This window comes from Elgaria multicarinata, chromosome 3, assembly GCF_023053635.1.
Source record: "Elgaria multicarinata webbii isolate HBS135686 ecotype San Diego chromosome 3, rElgMul1.1.pri, whole genome shotgun sequence".
NCBI classification, from domain to species: domain Eukaryota; kingdom Metazoa; phylum Chordata; class Lepidosauria; order Squamata; family Anguidae; genus Elgaria; species Elgaria multicarinata.
This window is the reverse complement of record NC_086173.1, coordinates 57,381,649-57,400,825: the sequence shown is the minus strand read 5'-3', so window position 1 is coordinate 57,400,825 and position 19,177 is coordinate 57,381,649. Positions and strand designations below refer to the sequence as shown.

Sequence of the window (19,177 nt, the reverse complement as noted above, 5' to 3'; positions counted from 1 at the left end):
TGACTGTAGAAAGCCTGCCTTTCCAAGCTGACTGTAGAAAGCCTGCCTTTCTAAAAGCGTTCTCTACAGCTTTTTCAGAGGACTGTGCAGTGTAGAGGGAGTCTTGCATCGGGGTGGGGGGAGTTGATTTCAGAAAGGTAAAGGAGACACCTGTGACATCTTAAAGAAGCTACTTGATACAGACAATTACTGTTGTATCCATCATTGAGTTATAAAACAGGAAAGGACGGATATCTTTTAACTGCCCAACTTCCACTCATAAAATATGCTAGCTCTTGATTTACATTCAATAGTGATATGCATATGCATATGGTTTAATTTCTTCAAAAGTCATTAGGAATCTTGGCATTTATTACCAACTTTTCTCTCTCTCTGGGTATCCTATTTTAAGTCTTCCCTTCCCGTTCAAAGAAAGAATTCACTAAGCCAGGCAGCCTTTACTGTCAGAAATTGTTCATAATTGCAATTGCATTTTTTGTTTAGTGGGGGGGGGGGGAGGGGGGAGGATCCAAGGTTATTTCAAATTTCCTTTGTAGATCTTCACATGGACTGTATTAGTGGAGAAACTGTTCTCACTGGTGATTTACACACACACAAACACAAACACACACACACACCACATCCCATGCAAGAGATTTGAGGCTGGAGGACTTTGGATACAATTGCAGAGCAGCACAGCCTTTGTCAAACAGATTGATTTGATTCCTGTGTTTTTGCTTCCATGTAGGTGCCAACACAAGGAGGCCAGAAGTATTCCATTCTGTCCCCAAGCTTTTGTAAGTCCAATGCTGCCCTCCCAGAGGGAAAGCAGCCGCCACCCTATGCGGATGCTGTGAAACAGGTAACTGTCTGGAAATTGTGGAGCATTATGAAGCAAAGTCCCTTGGAGATTCCAGGGCCTTGTGTGGCTCACGAGTGAAACCAGCAGACTTCTGACAGGCTTGGCTTGAAAGCTGGATTTACCATTGTAGAGAGGATGTTTACACAGTCAATTGGATTTAAAACGAAAACACAAAAGCAAATTTACTCAACTTCTGATTTGTTCAGAGGTTGAATAAGAAATTGAAGTGAGTCAATCTCTGGCAAGAGGAGGGGTTCTTGACCCCCTTCTCCTTACATTCCTGGGTTAAGTTACCATGTAAACAAGAGCAGGACTGTTACTTCTGTTGAATGGACTTCTGGATTTTAGAAGAAACACAGCAATCTGTGAATGACTTGAGTTTGTAAGCTTTGGGTGTGCTTGAAGCAACTCACAAGTGCTTTATTTAAGTACAGTTGAGGACAGCACTGGATCACAGTCAGTGGGAAAGAGGGTTTGTGTGTTCCTTATTTTATTTTTTTAACATGAACCAGTGAGAGAGGCTGCAATCCTCACCAAGCAAGTATTACTGAAGGCGGTGGATTTTTTTTCTGTGTAAATATGACTAGGACCAGAGTGAAGCAGGTTTTTCATTCCAGTTTGAGGGGATGTCGATCGTAGGTGAGGCTTTTATGAACCGAAATGGTACATAAAATGGAGTGCTTGCAATGCAAATGAACTCAATACAAGTACACAAAGTTACTTAAGTATTTTGAGAGAGATTTGTTGTTTTACTGATCAAAGCAGACTACTTGGAGCACCTTGATGCTCCATCACCTGTATGGGTCTGTATCTTCAGGTTTTTGCTGGAAAACCTGACGTCCCAATCAACCAGCGGTGATTTTTAGTAGTATGTTGCTCCAACATCCACTTCCTAACTTCCCTTACCTTTCTTCTTGGTGCAGCAGATGACCCGAAGTCAGCAGATGGATGAGCTGTTGGATGTGTTGATTGAAACTGGAGGTAGGCGATACCAATAGCATGAGCTCTCGGTTAACTAAGGAAACACGATTGAAGCCTCAAAGAGAACATTCTGTGCCCAATGCTTACAGAGACTGTAACCAATAGCCAAGTCTCTCAGGTGTCTGGAGAGTGATGCCCGAAAAGTGCTATTTCAGAGAAATTGCCCTTCCAGTCGGGCATAGTAAGCAGAACTAGATCCAAATGCCCATTGCTTTATGCCTGCTAGGGACAAATGTACCCATGGTCATTAGCTGCTAAGAAAGTACTGTTTATGATCACACCCACAAGGTGCAGTTCCTTGAGCTGCTTATTTTAAGCAAACAGGAACTACTTTAGGGACTTGACTCTTAGTCATTGCCTTCAGCAGAAATGTTTTTATTCAATGCATTTGTATTCTGACATTAAAATATTGTTTGAGGTGGCTTAAAATTAATAATATACAATCCAATAAATAATAAACACAATAAAAATATAAACATAAATAAAAAACAGCACAGCATCCATAAAATTAGTCCAAGTAAAATGAACAATCTGAAATGGGTAGGCAGTCTTTTGGGGCCATGGGCACATTTGACAATTTAAGAAACTGTCCTGGGCATCACCACAAATGTCTGCCATCAGAGGTGTGGTAAAGTACAATTAAGCTGCCCAACTGACTAAATATAAGGCAGAAGTGGGGTCTGGGTGAAGACCTTTTTATTCTCCCAGTATTTTAAGAGTCTATAAATTAATTTTAACTTTGCGGTTTTAAATTTGTATTTTTGCATTGCTGCTGTTTTTATCTTGGTTGTGCTTTTATATTGTATTTTATATTATGGTTTTATACTGTTGTTTTATACTTTGAATTGTCTTAATTTTGTAAACTGCCCAGAGAGCTTCAGCTATTGGGCGGTATAGAAATGCAATAAATAAACAAATAAATAAATAAACTAAACAACTCCTTTAAACCCAGTTTTCAGCATCAACAGGAATGTAGTTCACAGCCATTACAGCTACTAATAAAAAACATTTTTTTTTAAAATGGGAGGGTTTGGGCACCTTGGTGCATGCTAAGAAGGGTGCCTGGGGGTATGTCGTACCTGGGATGTACCTACTTGACAACAACAGTAAAACCATGGCTTGTTTTCGAGTGCTGCTCCATTGCCCATCTCATATTGTAGAGCAGCGATGGGCAAACTGTGGCCCTCCAGATATTTGGGCCTACAATTCCCATCAGTCCTAGTCAGCATAGCTAATGGTGAGGGATGCTGGGAGTTGTTTCCCAAAACATCTGGAGGGATATTAGTAAATCATCCCTGCTGTAGAGAAAGGAGTCAAAGCCTTATCAAACGTTAAGAGCCAGTGACCACTGAGGTGCTCAATATTTTGTAACATTTAAAGTTGCTGGGCAGCCTGGTGTATGCTATAGATGTTCAAGTTGTTGATCTGTTCTTGTCCTGTCATTTTTGGTTTGCAAACAGAAATGCCTGCTAATGCCAAAGAGGAGCGCCCTTGTCTTCAGAAAGTGCCTCAGATAACTGTATCTTCTGGGACGTCCGGAACATCTTCACTACTAAAAGCATCAGCTTCGTTTGAGCAAGGCCCTCCAAGCCAACTCTCCTTTGAACGCTGCCCTAGCAGCAATGACAGTCATCTAGAAATCTTGTTAAATTCCCACAGCCCCTTGGGGCGGTCAAGTGAAGTCAACCTCCTCAAGGTGGGTGGTGAGGAACCTCACTTTGAAGGGGTGATGGAAGGATTTTCAAGCAAAGCTGCCGATGAACTGCTCACACCCCATGAGATCCTGCCATCTCCCCTCTCACCTATGGAGACTCCATTGTCTCCTTCTTCTGTTGAAGGATCTGGTTTGCACATGAGCTTCACAGAGTCTCCGTGGGAAACAATGGAATGGCTGGACCTCACTCCACCTAGTTCAGCCCATGGTTTCAGTTCCCTTACCACCACAGGCCCCAGCATCTTCAACATTGATTTCTTAGATGTTACTGATCTCAACTTGAACAGCACCATGGATCTGCACTTACAACAGTGGTGAACAAAGTAAGCCCTATGAATGGGGATGCAGCCAACCACATGCGATTTCCATGTAAGGGATTGAGAAACTATGTCAAAGAGCTCTGGTATCATCCAGGAAGAAACTGGAGTCACTTTCCCCAGAATATAATTTATATTTTCATTAGAAATGGAATCACCAAAGAATTATCCCACCTCACCGCCCCCCACCTCACAAAAAACCAATCCACTCCTAGCAGTAGATCCTCCTTCTCCTCAAAACTTAGATAACTTATGTCGTTCCAAATCTCTTTCAAAGGAGGTTCCCTCTGCTATGGAAGTATATTTAGTATGCACCTGCCAGTATTATCCCTAATATATCTATCAGCCTTATCACATTATTGTGCTGTAGTGTCCTACTACCTATTGTGCACAAACTTTGGATTCGCTTTTTGTCTCCCAACACACTGGGTGGAAATCATTGCTTTTCATCCTCATCATATACATGAGCACTTCCCTTTTTAAAAAAGTCAGTCCATGAGGCATTGTCAAACCAGTAACCTTCAAGCTCTTGATATCTTTTTTTAACAAGTCAAATCATCCTTTTGAGTTTCACTGAACGTTTCTCTTTTTTGCCCTGTCTCTCTTATTTCCTCGTTTTTAAGGCACCAGCTACAGAACTGAAGCAATGGGACTTATTTTGTGGTGGGCATGCACCTTGAAAAAAAAATCCAGATTAGGAAAATAGCAAGTGCAGAAAATGAAGGGTCTTTAATTGACAGTAGGTAGGAGGTGGGGGTAGTCTTTCATGGCCCTCATCAATTTTGTTTTAAAATTACATTCCTTCTTTAATACATGCTTTGATTTTTTAAAGAAAAATAATTTAGAAATAAACGTATAATTTGATATAAATAAACCTATAACATTTCAGCACAAATCCGTAATAGACCCATCATTCAAATCAACCATATCCTTAAATATTTGATATTATGAATATAAATATATTTTCCATGAAAATAAGTGTACAAAATTTACAAATTCATAATCAGATAATCTACAACAAATTTGCAGCAATATAAAGTAATCACCACTTTTTGCTTCCTTTTAAGGCTCCAGAATTTCCCTTTGTCAGTAGGTCTTCTAAAACTGAGACCTTTGTTTCTCTTTTAGGTTAAAAAGATGCCATGCTAATTTTCTGCCCTCTAATAAAAGCTTTTCCTGTTTTTCAAGCCACAATATCACCAGCCTCAGTAGTCAGGTTAATTTCAAACAAATATTTCAGAGCTGATAAACAAGCTGCTTATTACTGATTCTTCAAGTAGAAGATAAGGAACGAATAGAGATTCAATTTAAACATCCATCACTTAAATGAAAGAAATTATCACTGAAATGGATATAATTTCATTCACTATAAAAGAGTTAATTAACCTGATGAAAAGAAGAATACCAAGGCTGCAATCCTAAACCCATTTACCTAGGGTAAGAGAAAGAAGCTAGATGTTTTCAAGGTGGAACAGGAGGTGTTTTCACCTCCGTCTTTCCACATACCCCGCCTGCAGGACTTTGGATGGGCGGAGGACTCCAATCTCAAAGTCCTCTGTCTCAAGTGCGACAATCATGTTGGATTGTGGTTTTAATAACTTAAATACTGAGATTGATAGATTTATGAAGGATGTCTTTGGGTTGATCTTCCACTGAAGTGACGGATCTTTAAAACAAATCTCTATCAGCTCCCTATCTTCTACCTAAACTACTGATTCGTTACTCTGTTTCTGGATCTTCCTCAACTATTGGCTCTATTTGTAGTTGTGCATCACTTTCTGTGTTTTCCTTCTCTCCTTGATCTATTTTGCTTATTGCCCATAATGAAATTGAAAAATAGTCCTACTACTATAATATACCAACAATGTATAAGGAAATCCCCATTGATAAGTTATCTCAAACTGAGTTCTTAGTTTTTTCCTTACATTCTCTCCTTTTTGCTTGCAATCTAAGATATAAAAATGTATATAGCTATATTTCTATATTTAAGGTATTTGGATGTCCTTCTTTAAACTTCCTCATAATACCTGTCTCATCTGAAAACTGGAAGATTTTATTAAGACATCTCTAAGGTGGAATAGCTTTTAGTTTACTGATTGTTTTAATCTTATTTACCATCTCCCCACCCTAAATGGGCTCAACTACATCCTCACATAATACTCCTACAAACAATTTACAAAAGATGTCAACTCTTCATTCATATCTTCTAGAATACCTCTGAAAATACAATTTTCTTTTATTATTATTATTATTATGTAACAGCACAATCCTATACATGTCAACTTTTATCAATGGAATTTACTTCTATTGATTTCAGTTTGGCTTATTTCCCAGGTGAGTATAGGATTGCATTCTGAGTTATGCTCCTTTGAAAAGTCTACCTGACTTTTCAAATCAGCTACTGGTTATATAGTCCATATACTTCTTTAGATAATCAGCAAACAATATCTGATAATTCAGTTACCAGCTGTGTAAATCCCTTATTCGATCTGCCTATTGTTTCCCCCCTCAAAATGGAGAATCTTCCATAAAATTTCCCCTCTATTTCTTCCCGCGTCCTTTTTATCATATCACATATTTCAGTCTTAAAAGTTCTGAATTCATCTTTAAATAATAATCTTGCATACTTTTTCTGTTCACCCATTTTCCCAGTTCGATTTCTTCTTACCTATTTCTATTCCATGATCTATAATGTTCTCAAAGAAGAGACTGATTTTCTTCTAGGGTTTCTCTATTACAAAAAATAATTGTCTAACTTGCATTCTCACTACTTTCCAAGACTACTTAAATAGATAAATACAAAATCTAGGCAATTTCTTTAAAAATGTGGCGCTAAATGTGTCTTACTGTAACATGTTAATTTAAATATTACCAAATTCATAAATTATAAAGTTAAAAAACAATAGGCAATCTTGGATAACTATATCATTATGGATAAATAGGCAATCATGGAATATATATAAGAAATATTTTAGCAATTATCACTTCGAGAAATTCCTATTAACTTGAAGGACCAAGATTAAGGTTTCAATAATACATTAATAGCATCAACAGAGAATGAAAACAAAAGCAGGTAACTCGCTTAACAAACAAGTTACACAGAAAAAAAGATCTTCTGGGATAATTACCAAGCATTTTAATTAGATCACATCCTCAGCAAGTCTTCCCCGTTTATCACGTAACAGTTTTCTTTTCCACATAATTGTGATAATACCCAAGTTAATAAAAAAATTAAGAACATGGTCTAGATGAACTTCATGACTACTTAACTGAGCAAACTCAGTTCAGCCTGGGCAGTATAAAACTAGTCACTAAAGGGAGCTAAGTGAGAGTAAACCCAATTTTTGTCATCTTCAACTTTCTTTTTTTATAACAGTCTGTATAATTCAACTCAGGTACAATACTAACTCCACAAAGTACCTCCAAATGCCCATGAAGTGTCTTAGCATTGCCTGAGGCATGCACAAAGACGCCTCGGCAGCAGCGTGGCTATCAATCTGGTGAGCTGGAAACGATGTCCCCGGTCTCTGTCGCATGCCTGTTCTCCCAGCTCCACGGGGAAGAAATCTTTAGGGACAGCGGCAGACCAGTTCCCTGGTCCCTGACCAGTTCTCTCCCTGTCTTTCTGACACAGTCTCATTATAAATGTGATGAACATTCTTTGTACATGAGGACATATGCTTTCAACCATAGTGAAACAAAGTTCTAATTTGTGGGTCTAATCAAGCAGCAAGAACTTAGAAACTTAGCATTCCTAGCCACAGATTGCACCTTTCATGCATGCCTTACCTGGCAATGGTGATCCTAAGGCAATTCAATACAGCCAGAAAGTTTAAACAACTTAACAAATGAATACTGCACATCTAAAACTGAAAGCACAAACTTATACATGTCTATTCAGAAGTAAGTCCTATTGATTTCAATGCAGCTTACTCCCACATAAGCTGGTATGTGACTGCAGTCTAAGTCTACCTCCTTGTGCTAGTATGAGAAAGTCAAGAAGAGGAATTTAAATTGGTCCCTTTTTCACCTTATAAGATGAATTTTAAGTATTATACCCTATACCCTTCATTATTTAAACTCAAAGGATTAGATCCAACATTGTGTGTGCATATTTCTGCTTGCAAAACAGGACTTCCCATGGCGCTTCTCTGCTCTGCAGTCCCCCGGATTTGGGGAAGTCCAGGGGGGAGGGGAAATCTCTTCCACCAGTGGTTTCTATTCAGATGGCAGATGGCCAGCACTGCATACAACCCAAATATTAGAATATATTGGGCCTGTTCAGATAACACGCTAAGCCATGGTTAGGCCATTAACCCTTTTGTAGCAAATGGTTAATGAGCGTGTTTAAACCGTGGTTATGTAGCCACCATGGTTAGGAATAGTTCACATGACACACTAAGCCATAAAGTTTAGCTCAAAATGCTTAACCTCTGTGGCTTAAAGTGTCATCTGAACAGGATCATTGTAGTATGGTCTTCCAGGTAAATCACAATAGAGATGTATGCAGTATTATACATGATCATCAAGCTACTGGTAGAATGCTCACACCTGTTACTGCACAAGGCAGACCCCAGAAAGGAGTGTGCCAGGTTTTTTTTTTAATCTAGGGCAAGGTCAGGCTAGCAGGTACAAGGCTGGGCCCCAGCCGGCCCAGCTACACAGCAACCATTTCCGAGCCCAAAGGCATTAAACATAGTAGCAAAATTCATTATGTTCCTAACCCCTTACTTCTTGAAGACAAACTTGAGTATCACATAATTCAAATGTGTTAACTCAAAAAAATATGCAGAGCTCCCAGAATGGTAGAGCTCACTTATCTACATGCAAGTAGGTTTTACCCTGGTGATGACACCAACACTAGAGATAAACAGAGTTTCCATACAAGCAAAGCAATACCTGTCGAAGTTGACAGAAATATTTACCCTGTAGAAATAAAAGCACAAACAAGAATTTGTGTGCTTTTTACACAAGTAGTCCTCTCTGTCACCAAGAGGAAAGGCTCCCTTCACCCACAACTTCTCCCTCACCCACTTCAAACAATATTTGGAACCACCTGAGCTACACTACACTTCTTTGAGAGGGAAGCACTTTACATCATTTGATATCCATCAAGAGTATAACCTGGATCTCTGCTTAATTCCTACTGATCTAACAATTTGCCTTCTCACCTGTACCTTTATTCTCTCCCTGACTATGTATCTTTCATTCTAGCCAGTTCAAAACATCTTATCTCCTCTCAGTTTGGCTTTTACCAGACCAGATGCAAAATGTTTGTGTGTAGGAAGCCAATAGGCCTGGCTGAGGAAGAAGGGCCAAATTTTGCCCAATAACTGCATGAAGTTGCTAAACGGATGGACGTAATGAAGCGAAAATTCAGATGGCGCTTTAAATGTAGCCATTTTGGCTCTAATTGAGAAAAAGGTCACTTAAAACAAATCACGATTGTATTTTCAGTGATAGCAGATCCTACTTGAGTTCAATCAGTCACCATATTGGTGTAAAATCTGGGCGATGTCTTAAAAACAACACAGTTATGTTTTGAATCAAGCAAGTCAGCTGACCCCCATAATGCCACAAGGCAAGTCTAAGAATACCTCAAAACCATTACTGTCTTAAACACAAACAAAATCCTCTCAAATAGTGATTAAAAACCAAAAAGAAATTAACTACTGAAATTCTTGTGTGGTACAACCCAACGCATTTTATACTCAAAAATTAGTCCTACTACGTTCAATGAGTCTTACTCCCAGGTATGCGAGAATAGGATTTAAACCCCAAGTCTATTTCTAACATTAGTTTTGCAGAAGCAGATGGATATAGACCAAGTGTGAAGTAACAGAATTCTGAAATCTTCGTTGCTGGAGGTTTTTGAAGAACAGGTATGGTGGGCAGTAGACAAAGATGTTTCATCCGTGCTAAGGATTAGAGTAAAAATCTTTATAATAGAAGGCAACTATAGCCTTATCTATTGAAGCCTAAACAGTATGGTAGGAAAAAGTTACAAGGCCTTCCTGTCAAAAGACACGTGCTCATACTATGCAGTGAGTCATAGGAACTATCCACATTGAGTGGAAGGGTAGACAGATGCATCACCAAACACAGCCAGAGCAGCCCACCTGCTTCCTGCCTCATTCTTCTCAGTCTGAAAACAGCAGGGCAGCTACTATCAAACCAGTAAGGGTAAGACAGCTAGCTTTTTCATCATGCTTCATGATACAAGTTGATCAGACCAGAAAGTAAGCCTTTAAAACAATATAATCTGTACTGATGTTTGCAGCCCTCCAATGAACCTTCCTTTGATTTGTTCCTATGCTGTAAATTAATGTATCTCAATCAGTGAGATTAATATATGTTGAACCATGTTGAGGAAAGCAATGCAAAGCCTTACAAGATGTCCTTCCAGATCAGTAGTAGTACTCAAGTCATTGCTCTTCTGCTGTAAGCTACATAGCGCTTGTTCTGTGCGTACGTTCTATCGACATTAGTGGGCTTCACATAGATGCTGGGAAGGGGCAATTCTTAGCACACCATTTTTAAAATCTATTTTTAAAATCAACTGTAAAAATTTGTACTAAAGCACTTTTTAAAATTTATCTGCCATTGGTGGTGAGTTTCATAGATTTTTTAAAGAGATAAGCTAAAAAGTGTTAGCACTAATTCAAACAGCAAAAACAAAAAGCACACACCTCCAAACAAGCAAAAATAAATAAATAAATTGTGGTGCTAAAATGACAGCAAACAGAAAGGCATTTTTTTTAAAAAAAAATAATAGATATAAAATTTTAATATTTGAGCAGAAATGCTTTTATTTAAGCATGAGTTTGTAAATATATCTTTTTTTTTAAAAAAGGCGTTTTAGTACAAATAAAAAGAGCAATAAAAAAATAAACCTGAAGGTAATAGTGAGTGTCTAGAGTAGATGTGTGGCAATTGGTTCACCTGCCTGATACAGAATTGCGCACATCAAAACCACACTTCTCAAAAGGGGCAGAAGAGCAGTGCTAAAGGCGATGTACATCTGTTTCGATCTTTCCTTCCCTCAAAAGTATTTTTTTCTATAGCCTGAAGAGATGAAAGAAACCACAAGAGAACAATAATTTGATAGATGCTGTGTAAAAAGTGCATGAACAGTGTGGTTTTGCCACAGTGAGTATGGAATCACGCAGTGTCACTTTGCACATTCGATTACAGTGTGGCAAAGCAGAATAGAGGCTCAAAGAGCAAGACTACAATAAACAGCCCATTGAGCCATCCAGCTGTATTCCAACATGCAATACCAGTTTAAAGGATTTCTTTGTCCGAGATGAACCTTTGCCGTCCCTTTTCACATTGTGCTGCATCTGTCTTTCAAGCTGGAGACCGATCTTCCTTTCTTCGGCACTCATCCCTGTGATTCATGCGATGCAAGAAGCAGCCCTACTGAAAGTAATATTCAGCCTCAACTTCCACAGCCTAATGAAAAGTTCTCATTTACACTATTGTGAAGCAGAATCAGCCACACAGAATGAGACTGAACTTCACATTTTAGTGCCTTAGCCATGTGGCCATTGCCGTGTTCTAGATTTCCTGCCAAGTCCAATTTATTTGTGTGGGGAACTGGGTGAATACCCCATGCCAAGTCTTCTAGAGAACAGCTGTGAATCCAAAGATGAAAAGGAGGAGCTTGTTCTTCTACGCTAGTTGGGTACTTTGCAATATTAGAAAATCCATTAGTATTTTTGTTTCTTCTGTAAATCTCTATGCACTGCGATTAAGGTTTCTCAACACCGGGGGTGGGGTGGGGATTCCCTTTGGCATCTATCAAATAGCTTGTGGCTACTTTCTATGGATTTAGCAATTTCCTGAAACTTTGTAAGAAGTAAATATTGTAACCCAAAGATCATTACAAAATTATTTACCAACTGAGTGTATTTAATATTTGTGTTACTGGAAGGAGCATTTGTTGGAAATCAAGACAGCACAAAAAGGACTGTGTGCCCTTGAGTGTCTTCTTGGCTGAAGATCAGCAGGAGTTTTCTCTACAGACCTCAATGTGTGCGAACTCCAGTCTCATTGTGGCAGCTGAGGCTTAACTAGGGGTGGGGGTGGGGAATAACAGCTGGCTCAAACATTGCTGCATGTTGTATAAAAATGTTACGTGTTTGTAAGGTCACTATTTAAAGCATGATTTTTCTATTGTACAAATGTTCACAGTGCACTGGTAGGATAGAATAATCCTTCGCATGCTTATTTTCCTTTACTTTTTAATTTTAATATGCAAAAAGTTAAAAGTCATTCCATTGAGACTTTTTAATAGCACTTGAATCCAAAATAGTTTTAGGTGCTCCGCCATCATGTGGTACAGGGCTTTAACAATAGCTCCATCCTCCTTATTTAAAGGGATCCTGTCAACTACTACCAAAAAAATCCCCACACTGTAAATAATCACACTGCCTTACCTCTGTGACCGGCACTGCTGTTCTTATTAAAAGAATCCCTGTGATGTCACTCTGAGCTCTGGTTTTGCAGTTATTTTGTCATGTGCAAGTTTTACAATGGCTGATGGATTCTCCATTCCAATCTGCAACTCCTATACTGATTTAGAATTCTTCAGTGCCCTATCCCAGGATAGGTTGCTCAGGATAATAGGTTGCTCAGGATAGATTGTAGTGTTTCTCATTTCACTTTGCAAACCACTCAGCGCAGAAGGTTAGGCTGAGAGACAGTGACTTGTCCAGTGAGCTTCATGTCTGAGCAAAGAGTCAAAGCAAGTCAAATGCATGCTGGCAATTTAGCCATGCCTATTTTTCTAGCCTTCTAAATGCTAGAGGAAAACTTGTAATTTTCCCTTCCAGACCACTGAGAAATCAGATTTTTAAAAAAATAAAAGCTCCCTCCCAAAAATAATAAAAATGAAAGAATCTGCTAAAGGTCTGGAGAATGCATGGGAATTAATTCAAAATGGTTTCAATGAATTTTGTTGTAATCAATTAACACAAACATACAAAATATGACAGATGGAACAAGAACGAAAAACTAAATAAAGCCAAAATAGTGGCTAAGTTGCTTGCAGTACTACAGTGGCATTACAATAATTCACAAACATAAGAGAAACCAGCAATGTGATGATGATGCCCCGAAGGGAAACGCCCCAGGGTTCCACCATCCTTTTTGGTCCTTCTCGCAAGCATCAATAAACAGGGAACCCTGGACAGAGGAAGATGGCATTTTTACATTTCAGTTAAAATTTATTGATTTTCCCATGACGTGTCTGACCTCATAACAAGAATAACAAGGTCATAGTCGCATCCTTGATTTATTACAACTGACCTGCAGGCGAAAAAAATAGAACTATTACATTAACACTTTGATTCCATGTAGAATATTTTAAATAGAAGAGGAAGAAGTGAAATCAGGAGAGGATAAAATAGTTAGAAGCTTTTAGAAGCCATTATGTTGTCAAACTCCATTTTACTTACAGACGATAAGGCAATATCCCTGCACATCAGCTTCTCAATAAACTTTTATACATTTTTTCTATGGTACAAGAAGAAGAAAAAATTAACCAGAGTTCACAATGTACAGTTCTTACACTATTTTCACAGCTTCTGAACACTATACATCTTTATAAACATACACTGTAATATAAATGCTGCACCCTTAATAGTACATTATAACAATCTATGATTAATATGCTAGAACTGTTCATCTCTCTCAATCATCCACTGAGCTTGAAAAGGAAGCGGCTTCCTTTTCCTGGTTGACTGGATAGAAATGCTCTGCTTAAATACATAAGAGTAGAATGGGGGGAAAGAAACGCCCGTGAAAACTATTCAACTTTTGGCAGAAGCAAGCAGGAATAACCAAGAGATAGGCATTGGGAAGCTCTGGACACATCATCCACCTGAGAAGACTACAAGGAAGAATTACTGCATTAGACCTTGTTTCCATTTTGATGCATTGTCTCATCTGGTGTTAACCATATTCTGGCATGGATAAAGTTTTTGCCATAAGATTAAGAGATTAAAGGTGCTTCCCCGTGAGGCTTTTATCATGCAATCGCCATGCCTCATTCACGGCACTGTACAGGGCATCCAGATGACATTGTCTTCATCTTCTGACCCTCCCATGCTTTCCCACCGCTCCTTCGGCCTTTTTTCTTTCCACAAAAAATCTGTTGAGGAAGAAAAAATCCAAAAGCTCCACAATGTTTTTTGATTGGTAATGCTAGATGCCCTCTGTCTGGAAACAAGGTGTCAACTGGCTACACCAATGGGCTCTTGTCCTCACTGGTGAGTCTTTCCCTTCCAATTCTAGTTTTATATGTATAATAGAAATTCCAAATATTTGGAGCCTTAAGAACTTAGGGCCACTTCTTTCCTCTTGCCACTTGGTGTCAATAACTCACTGGATGCAGATGAGATGACTGACTAGTAATTGTTTAAGAGTACAATCCTATTCATTTTTAGACAGGAAAAAAACTCCTACAAGTTATTGGACTTTTTCTGTCTAAACATGCATAGGATTATGCCCTAATGTTCTTTTTTCTTGCTCTGGCAAAATAATCTCTCGAGTTCTTTTTCTGTTAAATGCTTTAAAGAATTTAACATTCTAAGACTTTCATTTATAATTTCATTAGGAAGATCTTCTCATAAAAACTAAAGTTCATTTTTAGAAGATCTCAGAAGAGGCTGAATTCATCCACAAAATGAAATCAAACATATTTCAGCATCCTTTTTCAGTGATTTTGGGAGCCCAACTTTACAACTGAAAGGGATGGGGGAAGCTTATTTGATCTGGTGGTGGATATCAGTCAGAAAGCAGAGATCCAAGTCACACCTGGAGCTCTGTGGGAAGCTTCCAGATTATGCATTTGGAGATCAGGGGGAAGTGAACTACAAATATTTACTGGTAAATAATGTAATATAGCTCTTCACAACTACAGGCTATTGAGTGCCCTTTCAAATATGAAAGTTTAGCCAGCTGATGAGCATGATGTGGTTAGAAATCAGGGGTCACAAGCCAGTTAAATTCAATTGAGTAGTTTAATAATTCCTCAGATCAAAATCTTAACTCACCAGGTAACAATTTGCAGGACACCTAGTTCTACTGAAGAGTGGCTTGCTTGGAAAATGAAAGAATACATTATTCTCCATCTCTTGTGAGTTTAATTGTTAGCCTATTTCAATGCAATGCATTATTTTTTTTGGTAAAGACATAGTCCATTTTACATGATCACTTTTTCTCCTCCAAAAATATGAAGTTCTGCTGAGCCACACTGTCCCCAAAACTGTGACTGAGAAGCAACAGAATTTCAAATCAATTCATCTATTGCACTTTGTGAAGAAATTATCCCGTTTGCCTTTGCTGGCTCCAGAAGGTAAAAGTAGCTCCATCTGGCTGCACAAATTCCGCTCTCCCCAGACAGGGTTTCTTTATGTTCAGAATCAGACAGTCCAACACTAACTTCCTTTCTTTTAAATGATCTGTAACAATTTAAGAGTCTGAGAGGATAAAATCATTCCAGTAACTGTTGAGGAGTCTCTGAGTCTAGAAATTAACTTTAGGTGCTATCCAATCATAGTCAACAAATAAAATGTTACTTATTTCCACATTTCATGAATATGTCCACAAAAAGAGCAAAATAGGTCTCTCTTTGACTTGACACTAACACTGTGTGATCAGGTATTACATGGATGCACTTTATAAGTGACAATAATATACAGACAGAATGGAAGAAAAACACCAACATTATTGCACATGGTGTTTGGGCGAGCGTTAAAACACTGCAATATGGGATGAAGATTCTGTACATCTTGCTTTCTGTCAGCGTTTGCACTAGAATTTCGATGTAGCAGCAGTATCAATCAACATACATTGGAGAGCTGGGAGTTGCTGGCATTTGATCCAGAATTTTACAAACATAGCACGCAACTTCTACTGTTCGTTCTTCATACATTAGGATGAAGGGATGTTTCTGAAAGGGGAGGAAAAACAAAACATATTCTCACTTTTAGAATATATCGTCATGTAAGGTGCCTGCAGAAGATACATGAACTCCCAAGTAACTAATGTTTAAAATACAACGAGCTGCTGCACTTGGGTAATGGCTCATAAGATCTGGTGCAATGGTCCTAACATCAACATGTGTGTATGCAGTGTTGGTTCATCACAGCTGGGTGCCAGAGATATTGCACCACCTGGTAGGGGCCTCTCTACCTTCCTTGGGGAGCATCTAAGAGCTGTAGATGGTGGTGCAAATGTGGGTGACAAATTTAGTGTGTGAGAGAGGATTCTGGCTTCCTGGCAAACAGAAGGAATATATCCTTCAATTTATGTTTATGTTGCATGTCTGAAGCTTAATCCAATCATCTGAGAACATCCATATAAATATTAAGATTTCTAGCACATTAAATGGAAGCCTAAGTTATCAACTCTGTCTTGTGTGTCTTGTGGAGTAGTTTTCCTCACACTACAATTGCACTTCTATTCTAATTGCAACCCTGCCCCTCGAACCTTTAAATCTCTAGGTATAGAACTTTACAGTTTTGAAATGCATCCCTGAAAAGAATAAATGCAGAACTGTTTTGTGTTGAGTACAACATACTGTAAAATAGCAGATCCATCCTAATTATTTTCACTCTACAGACAGAATGCACCTCATCCTCTACAACCCGGCAGTAGTAATGTTGCTGTTACAGCAAGTCTAACTATAGGCCATGCTAAGCTTCAAAGCAGTAAGAAGAAGAAAGAAAAGTCTCCTAAAATGTTTACCCAAATCTAGCCCCTGCATTCATGTATTCCCCATACTTACCAGAAGCTCCTTATACTTTGGCCTTTTGGACTCGTCCTTTGTAAGGCTAAAAAGATCAGTAAGAAGGTTAGGGAGGAAAAATATCTGTTGAAAAACATGTGAAGTTCAATGCTGGAAAACACAAGTTAAGGGAATTGCCAGAGACTGGCAATTCTACTGTAAATATTATGATCATATATTTGTAAATCCACCAACATGGGAACCGGCAGACTGTTCTTAGTTTGTAGGTAACCATGAAAGTGCCCAATATAATCAATAACATTCTGAAATTGTAATCTATGAATTGGCCTTTCATACCATCACTATCTTGCTTGTTTTGATACATACAGAAAAACTGGATAGAGAAAGTACAGAGCCTCTCAATATATTCCACAGCATTCATAAGACAACATTTCTCCTTCCTTCCCAAAGCATCTACAAAATTAAATCCTAACTCTTTATAAACAGACAGTATTCTAAAAAGACATTTGTTGAACTAGGTTATCCTAACAGGGTAGCTATAAAGGACTCATCTGGAAGGCAGGGAGAAAGGTCACAGTTGTTCTATAAAGGCCCAGTCTAAGAAGGGAAGTACATCACACAGCTAATGTCATCCTCTTTGTTCATCAACACCTGTAGGAAATGACCTTAAGAGCCCACTTGCATTTTTAAAACAATACTATGTTTGTTAAATTGCACAAAAAACAGATGTCAACTAGCCAGCAGATGGCAGCAAATAACCATTTTGGATTATTAAACCAATATAAGAATAATCCTCCTGCACCTTCCCTTCCTGCAAGCAGGGAAACATACCAGGAAGCTGCAAGCAGGGAAACAAATAATCCAAATTGAGAAAATGGTTAATGGCTTCCAACTAAGCCATAATATGAAGCTATGGTTGAAAGTTGGCTTCCATATCATGACTTTTTTGAAGCCAGTAACCATAGTTCTTGCTTCAGATGTAATGAGTCGCTATGGTTAAGTGCCGCTTCCAGGCTTGTTTCCCCACTTGCTCAAAGGGAGGAGTGAAGCGGCTGCAAGGAGCTCATTCCTCTCTGACTAAATGCAGCCTGGTTCGCACATAAAAACAATCCAGAGTATGGGTTGTCATTGGAATTGTGAGTTGTTGAATTGTGGGTTGTCATCACATGTGAATCCTCCACCCTGGTTTAACTATCAGATGTTAAACATGAACAACCCAGGAAGAGAACTGATGGTTGAGTGTTGGGGTTGTGAACTCTGGATAGTTCGTAGTTAAACCATAGTGCAGGATTCGCATGTAATGACAACTCACGATTCAACAAAAAGCCATACACAACTTGTACTCTGGATTGTTGTTACATACAAACCGGGTCTATGTTGCTTTTAAAGCATAATTTGGGAAGACAGCCTGAGGGAGGTTTCAAACAAGGGTTAAAATGGCTCTTACTTTAACCAGTTGGTAAAACCTACATTGGCCAGAATGTTCATGCTCCTTAAAAATACCTCCCTTCTGCTTTCTATTTTGCACCATCAGAGACACAAAAGAAATTGTTTCATCTTGAAGGTATCTTTACATGACCTAGCTCCTGTATGACTCCAAATTAGCATTGATGTAGATCAGTATACTGGTATGTTGTCCAAATAATGTTTCCTGAGCCCCTTCTGATGTGCTAACTGCAACAAGTGCAACTAACTAAGATCTATTCCATTTTGTCCACAATGCAATATAATAATTGTACTGCAATGTGGCAAACGGAGCCACAACATACATTTAAATTAGTGCAACTACATATTTGCAGCTCTGAGAATTCCCAGCAGTAGGAATTTAGAGTGTTGTGGACTTTATTTGATGCAATCAGTGCCCCACTGCACCGTCTAATATACACCAAGGAGGCAATGCTAGTGTGGTGTAGTGGCTAAAGTGTGGGACTGGGAGTCAGGAAATCTGGGTTCTAGCCTCCGCTCAACCATGGAAGCTCACTGGGCCAGTTACAGACTCTCAGCCCAATCTACCTCCCAGGGTTGTTATTGTGAAAATAAAGTGGAGAGGAGGAGGATTATGTACGCCGCCTTTCATCCTTTGGAGGGAAATAGGCAGAACATAAATGTAATAAATAAATACATAAATAAAGCCAAAGCAAGCAGTCTCATTCACTGGAGCCTTCAAATAGAGATCTGTGGTGCATAATTAGGAGCTACAAAAAGCCTTTCAATAGAAGTCTATGGGAGAGACCTCTCCACCATCTCTATATTGTTCAGTGCTACCTGTTAAATATGTGACTAGCAACTGACCCAAGACCTTGGGCAGGACATGTCCAAACCACCACTTCAGTCACACATTCAGGAAGAGGGACAGAGACTTTTCAGTAGAGGAACCTGAGCCTTCTAAATAACTCATGTTTTAAAATCTCTGTTTTTAATGTTGGTGTGGCTGTGAGTTTTATGTTGCTTTTGATTTCATGGTTAGATTTTTCTATATTGTATCTAAGTTGGTTTTCTTCCTTTATTGGAAGCCTCCCACACTAATTTATGCTATGGGGTGGCATATAAATATCGTCAATTAAATA

General features: G+C 38.7%; 3 protein-coding genes and 1 non-coding gene across 8 annotated transcripts in view; 2 read left to right on the top strand and 2 right to left on the bottom strand.

The window, feature by feature from the left end:
• MYOCD (myocardin) overlaps positions 1-3,854 on the top strand; it is a 38,754-nt gene extending 34,900 nt beyond the window's left edge. Inside the window, exons 11-13 of the mRNA XM_063123241.1 lie at positions 728-841; positions 1,765-1,822; positions 3,283-3,854. Coding sequence (XP_062979311.1) covers positions 728-841; positions 1,765-1,822; positions 3,283-3,854 — 744 coding nt within the window. The remainder of the gene's footprint in view (positions 1-727; positions 842-1,764; positions 1,823-3,282) is intronic.
• Positions 1-19,177, top strand: part of LOC134394729 (protein SCO1 homolog, mitochondrial) — a 470,723-nt gene that overhangs the window by 374,718 nt on the left and 76,828 nt on the right. The gene's annotated exons all lie outside the window — the stretch shown is intronic.
• On the bottom strand, positions 8,352-8,537 carry LOC134397029 (small Cajal body-specific RNA 16). Its single transcript, XR_010025318.1, has one exon. It is a non-coding gene; the product is annotated as a small Cajal body-specific RNA 16 (non-coding RNA).
• Positions 14,867-19,177, bottom strand: part of MAP2K4 (mitogen-activated protein kinase kinase 4) — a 50,553-nt gene continuing 46,242 nt past the window's right edge. For all 5 annotated transcript variants that reach the window (XM_063120398.1, XM_063120400.1, XM_063120399.1 and 2 more), the window contains 2 exons: positions 16,650-16,695; positions 14,867-15,812 (listed from right to left, as the gene is read on the bottom strand). In XM_063120398.1, coding sequence (XP_062976468.1) covers positions 15,699-15,812; positions 16,650-16,695 — 160 coding nt within the window. In that variant the 3' untranslated portion in view covers positions 14,867-15,698. The remainder of the gene's footprint in view (positions 15,813-16,649; positions 16,696-19,177) is intronic.